A 6,000-nucleotide genomic window follows, 5' to 3' on the forward strand; every position below is an offset into this window, starting at 1 on the left:
TGGGGGCCAAGATAAATCAAGGCAAGAACTAGGACATGGTGACAAACATCAACTGCGCCTGCAGGACCATCAACTCAATGAAAAATGCTCTTTAGTCTGCTCAAAACTTGATAGTCTCCCAGAAGAAAGAGTCGATCCCAACCGAGTGTGGCAGACTGGCACATCCCAAGATCCAGGATTACATGCTAAAGGAAGCACTAAAGCTTGGGGCAGCTGTCACCAAGGAGCAATGGGGAAAGACCAGTATCTGAGAACTTTCTGCCAAAGTTAAACATTCAGTTATTAGACACCCCCAGTGCTTCAACTGCATGTAAATAAATGCTTGTATGTTGGATAGAGTCAAACTCCAATCTTTTTGTTTGCTTAAAATGTTACTGTACAGAACTAAAACAGTGACTAGGTGCATATAAGTATATTTTTATTTAAAAATTAATGAGATCTGAACCAGGATGTGGATAAAAAGAAGAGACAAACCAAGACCTGAGTGTATGGGACTAAATGCAACAATAAGGATAAAGGATCTCACTTTCAGCATAGCAGCAGAAGAGACCTGATTCAGAGGTAGGAAATACAGAGCAGCAGTGACTCAGGCCCAAAGGTAATATCAGTAGAAAGAATGGGACTATGACTGAGAGGTAAAGACAATGAGGGGAGAGAAATCAAAAAGGAAATCAGTGATGTCACAGTACAGCAGGTGAATGAGTGATTGGTTGGGGAACATTATAGTCTTTTTGTTGCTTGAATCTAAGGCAGTTGCACAGAAAGAGCTTGTGACAATATTTATCATTTTATTAAATCAGAGAGCCTGAATGCAAGAACACAGGTATATTGGAGTTAAGTTCAATTTCAGAGGAAATCTCAAGAGTGAGGTAAACAAAAATCTAAGTGGCATCAGTACAGGGGATGCTGCTGATTGGTATGTTGCTGGTGAACTTCTTTTCCCCAAAATAAAAATCCAATAAGTTTTTAAGCTTCTCTATCAAGTTTAATTAATCTAAAACTATAGGGCAGGACATTGCTGTGCCCATTGTATGCCACATGAAAACTCCAAGTCAGAAGCAGGAGTTGGCCATTCAGCCTGGAAAGCGTGCTCACTGATTCACTATGATCATGGCCGAACGAACACAATGCATTTTATTCACCCCGTAACTCACTTGTACGACAGAAACGGTGGCATAGTGGTTAGCACTGCTGCCTCACAGCGTCTGAGACCCGGGTTCAATTCCCGACTGAGGCGACTGACTGTGTGGAGTTTGCATGTTCTCCCCGTGTCTGCGTGGGTTTCCTCCGGGTGCTCCGGTTTCCTCCCACAGTCCAAAGATGTGCGGGTCAGGTGAATTGGCCATGCTAAATTGCCCCTAGTGTTAGGTAAGGGGTAAATGTAAGGGTGGGTTTCGCTTCGGCGGGTTGGTGTGGACTTGTTGGGCCGAAGGGCCTGCTTCCACACTAAGTCTAATCTAAAAATCTATTCAGCTTTACCTTAAATAAACCTGAAGATTGAGCTTCCACAGCGCTCTCTGGTAGAGAACTCCAGAAGTTCATAGCACTCAGAGTATACAAAACACTTCTGAGTTAAGTGGCATCCCCTTATTTTTAAAGTTGTACACTCTGGCTCTAGCCTCACCAAATTTAGTGAAATTTGTTTAGATACTAACAAGCAGAAGAGATAAAGAAGAACATGTAGATGTAATTTATTTGGGCTTCCTAAAGGCATTCAATAAAAAGATATCATTTCTAAGACAAGAGTCCATAGTTTTGGAGTAGTAGAAGGACAGAAGGCTGGCTGGCTAATAGAAGTTATTTGGGATAAAGGAGGCATTTTCAAAATGGCAACCTACAACTAGTGCAAAGCCCAGGGACAGTGATGGGAGCACAATTATTTACAATATACAAAGGAACCTTGATTATCTGAACAACATGGGCAGGATAAATTGTTCAGATAAATCGAATGTTTGGATAATCAAATGCCTGATACCAGTTTAGCCAAGCATCGAAACTTTGTGATCTTGTCCGGATAATACGAAATTCAGATAATCGAGATTCCTTTGTATATTAGTAACTTGGATAAGGAAAGTGAATGCACTATGGTCAAATATGCAAATAACGAAAAATACGTGGGATGGCAAGTGGTGAGGATGATAGAGTCTACAGAGGGATATACAGGGTTAAGAAAGTAGTCAAAACTGGAATATGTGGGAAAATGTGATAATATGCACCCTAACCTCATGTAAAGACAACTAGAAGAACTGTACATTATTTAAGTGGTAATCGCCAAAGCTGCATAGAGGAATTGGGGATCCTTTTGCATAAATCATAAAACCTTTGTGCATAAATCTACATTCAACAGGCAATAAGGCAAATGGAATGCTGGCCGTCATTTTGAAGGGAATGGAGTATGTAAAAAACAAAGGACGTCTTGCTAGACTATACAAGGCACTCATTCTATCAACAACTTTGGTTCCTGTTCCCAAGCAAAGATACACTGACATTGTAGGCAGTCCCAAGAAGGTTTACTAGGTTGATCCAAAGTATGGAGGGATCAACTTTCTGATGCAAAGGTTTGACTCATACTCAATGGAATTTAGAAGAACGAAAGGTGACCTGATTGAAGTATAGAACATTCTTTGAGGACTCGATGGGGGGGGGGGGGCGGTGTAATGGTTGTTTCCCCTTATGGGATTGTCAAGATGTGGTTTTTTGCAAGGATTTCATAAGTCTCACATGGCAGACTGCTCAGATCATTAAAAACTCATGGAAACAAAGTGAAAGTGGCAAATTGGATCCAAAATTGGGTCACTGGCAGAAAACAAAAGGTATTATCACTGGCTTTATTTGACTGCAAGGCTATTGCAAGTGGAATATCCCTGATGAAGGGCTTTTGCCCAAAACATTGATTTTCCTGCTCCTCGGATGCTGCCTGACCTGCTGTGTTTTTCCAACACCACTCTAATCTAGACTATTACAAGTGGAATCCCACAGGACTCAGTACCGAGTTCTTTTTTGCTCATGATAAATACCAATGCATGTTGGAAGCATGATTAAGAATATTGCATTTGGTACAAAAACCAACCAAGAGATTGACAGTAAGAAGAAAATCTGCAGACTGCAAGAAAATATCCACAGACTGGTCAGGTAAGATGAAAATGGCAGGACAGGTGGTCCAGAAGATACACAGTTTTCTTTCCTTTATCGAGGGCTCAAGTATATGCTAAGTTATGCTAGTTTGTAGGAGAAAGTGAGGACTGCAGATGCTGGAGATCAGAGCTGAAAAATGTGTTGCTGGAAAAGCACAGCAGGTCAGGCAGCATCAAAGGAGCAGGAGAATCGATGTTTCAGGCATAAGCCCTTCTTCAGGAATCAAAGAAGAAGAGCTTATTCCCGAAACGTTGATTCTCCTGCTCCTTTGATGCTTCCTGACCTGTTGCTCTTTTCCAGCAACACATTTTTTAGGCTAGCTTGTAAACCACTAGCTCAGCTGAAGTGAGAGGACAGCCTGCACTACAATAAGGTTGAGACAGACTGTAAAGGAGATTGTTAGTAACTAGGAGGAAAGGTTGAACAGGATGAAGTTGTTTTCTTTGGTAAAGAAGCAGCAGAAGGGAAATTTAACTGAAGTATGTAACATTATGAAAGGGCTAGTTGAAGTGGATTGGCAGCAACTTCCATTAGCAGATCATCAATAACCAGGGGCAAGGACTTGAACATAACTGGTAACAGATTAGAAAAGTCAAGAGTGCTTTAAGTTATTCATTCTTTGACGTGCCATAGCCCACAAAGCTATGGACCGGGAGAGGAAGGTGAAATAGACTGGGAGCTTTTTGTTTTCTAGCTGTCACCGACAGAATGAAACCATTTGGCCCATCATGTGACTAAATTTTCTACATTTCCAGTGATACTGGTTAGCAAATAATGTTGACTTCTCCTCTTTTATTCAACTAGCACCATCGGATTTCTTACATCAACCCGAACGGATGGATAGAATTTTGGTTTAATGTCTCATCTGAGAGACAGCATGCCTAGTAATGCAAAACACTCTAAGTGCCAGTGTCAATTATGTCCTCAATTCTCAACTAGGAATTGAATTCACAACCTTTTGACCTCGGGTGCAAGAAAACTACCATGTTGTTAATATTTACTTCAGGCAGCTCTCTCTACAGTTACAAAGCTGTTTGTACATAAACTCGATGCAGAAGCGGCACACGGCGCAACATACCCATAAAGTGCCTAAAAGCAGTGCTGAAGGACACCCTTCAACACCTGATGAAGGTGCGTCGCTCCGAAAGCTAGTGTGCTTCCAATTAAACCTGTTCCAATAACCTGGTGTTGTGTGATTTTTAACATTGTACACCCCCAGTCCAACACCGGCATCTCCAAATCATTCAATACCCATGGTTGCTTTCAATCTACTTTTAGTCCTATCAACACAGCAAAAAAAAAGTCAAGTTTGTCAAAGTATTTTGCTGCCCATATAAAACCGGGACAGACGACTGGAATCAAGAAAGCTGACAGCGGAAAGTGCAACACTACTTATTTAGCAGAATATCGAGTCTCCTGGTTTATTTGCGCCCAGGAACATTCATGGCAGGGTGCAATCCCAGCACCAGCACCAACACCAACACCAACACCACCACCAGCACCAACACCACAAACCCGCCCTGAACTTAATCTCTGGGGCTCACCTTTGTATTTAGACTGGTGACCCTGACAGGGATCAGGTCTCTTTGCCTGCCCGCCCTCTCCCCCGGGTGTGGGAGTGAGAGCTGCTGCATGTACTCGCTCCCCCCACCGCCCCCAGGCCGCTCCCCGGCGTTAGTTTCCAATCCAGGCCCTCCTCGGCCACCGCAGCCCGCCAGCCCACTCACTCCACTCACTCACCGATCGAGCCAAAAAGTCCACGGCGAGTTGAGGGGGACGCCGGACTTGTCGTGATTGTTGATCTCCTCCTGGTTGAGGTGAATGGTATCGTGCTCGGCGGCCGGCGGGGTAACCGCGCTCTCCCTCTGCTTCTCCAGCCGCTGCTGTAAATCCTCACTCGCCGGGATCGCCATTTTCATCCACAACAACATCCGACCCGAGGCGCATGCGCGGCGCCAGCCCCCTGGGCCGATGGCGTCACTCGGATTACGTCATGGTTAAGGGGTGGGAGGAGGAGGAGGAGGAGGGGAACCCCCCGCGCGGAATGAATGGAATCCCCGGAAGGAGCGGCGGCTGGAGCTGTATGATGCCATTCAGCCCGTCGCGGCTTGTGCTGGCTCTCCGAAAGAGCAATTCGCCCAAAACAGCACCGAAGAGGTAATGCCAGCGCCACTCCTCTACCCTGTCTCTGCAGCCCCAATGTGGAGGTGCAGCTTTTGGACTCGGGTGTACAATGTTTAAAATCACACCACACCAGTTTATAGTCCAACAGGGTTATTTGGAAGTACAAGCTTTAGAAGCGCTGCTCCTTCATCAGGGAGCGACTGGATAAGGCTCATTGGACGCAGAATTTATTGCAATAGATCATAGTGTCATACCTCAATTACTGCTGTCTTTCATCTTTTAGAATGGGTTACAGGTTTCGATTTATTAATATGTAAATCCTAGAACTTCTTTCAAGTCACATTTCTGAGATAACTTAAGTTTCTATAAAAGAAAGTGACATCCCAGCTCAGGTAATGTATTAAAGGTGTGAGGTTAGAGTCTGTATATATTCCAATCTTGAGTCAGACTGGTACTATTTATGAAATGTCACATGGATTATTAAAAATATTGACTGCCTACAGTTTGCTTTTGAACAAAATAGAATGTATTTTCAAATTCAATGTTCCAAATGCAAATTAACCCCATAGACTTATATGTGTGTGTGCTTGCATGTGAGGGAGTGAGAAAGAGAGTGTGTGTATGGGGGGGAAGAGGGTGTGCGTGTGCATGAGTGTGATGGAGTATATGCTTATGAGAGGGTGTGTGCTTGCATGTGAATAAGGTGTGTGTGTGAGTGAGAGAAAGAGAGAGATTCGCAGA

At 43.7% G+C, this 6,000-nt stretch overlaps 1 protein-coding gene across 1 annotated transcript in view; it reads right to left on the bottom strand.

Moving 5' to 3' along the window:
• The window catches only part of eif4e3 (eukaryotic translation initiation factor 4E family member 3), an 82,055-nt gene extending 77,000 nt beyond the window's left edge, over positions 1 to 5,055 (bottom strand). Inside the window, exon 1 of the mRNA XM_060835213.1 lies at positions 4,876 to 5,055. Within this exon, the coding sequence (XP_060691196.1) occupies positions 4,876 to 5,054 (179 nt within the window). The 5' untranslated portion in view covers position 5,055. The remainder of the gene's footprint in view (positions 1 to 4,875) is intronic.
• Between the last annotated feature and the right edge of the window lie 945 nt (positions 5,056 to 6,000).

The sequence above is a fragment of the Hemiscyllium ocellatum genome, chromosome 14 (genome assembly GCF_020745735.1).
Source record: "Hemiscyllium ocellatum isolate sHemOce1 chromosome 14, sHemOce1.pat.X.cur, whole genome shotgun sequence".
In the NCBI taxonomy this organism is placed as follows: domain Eukaryota; kingdom Metazoa; phylum Chordata; class Chondrichthyes; order Orectolobiformes; family Hemiscylliidae; genus Hemiscyllium; species Hemiscyllium ocellatum.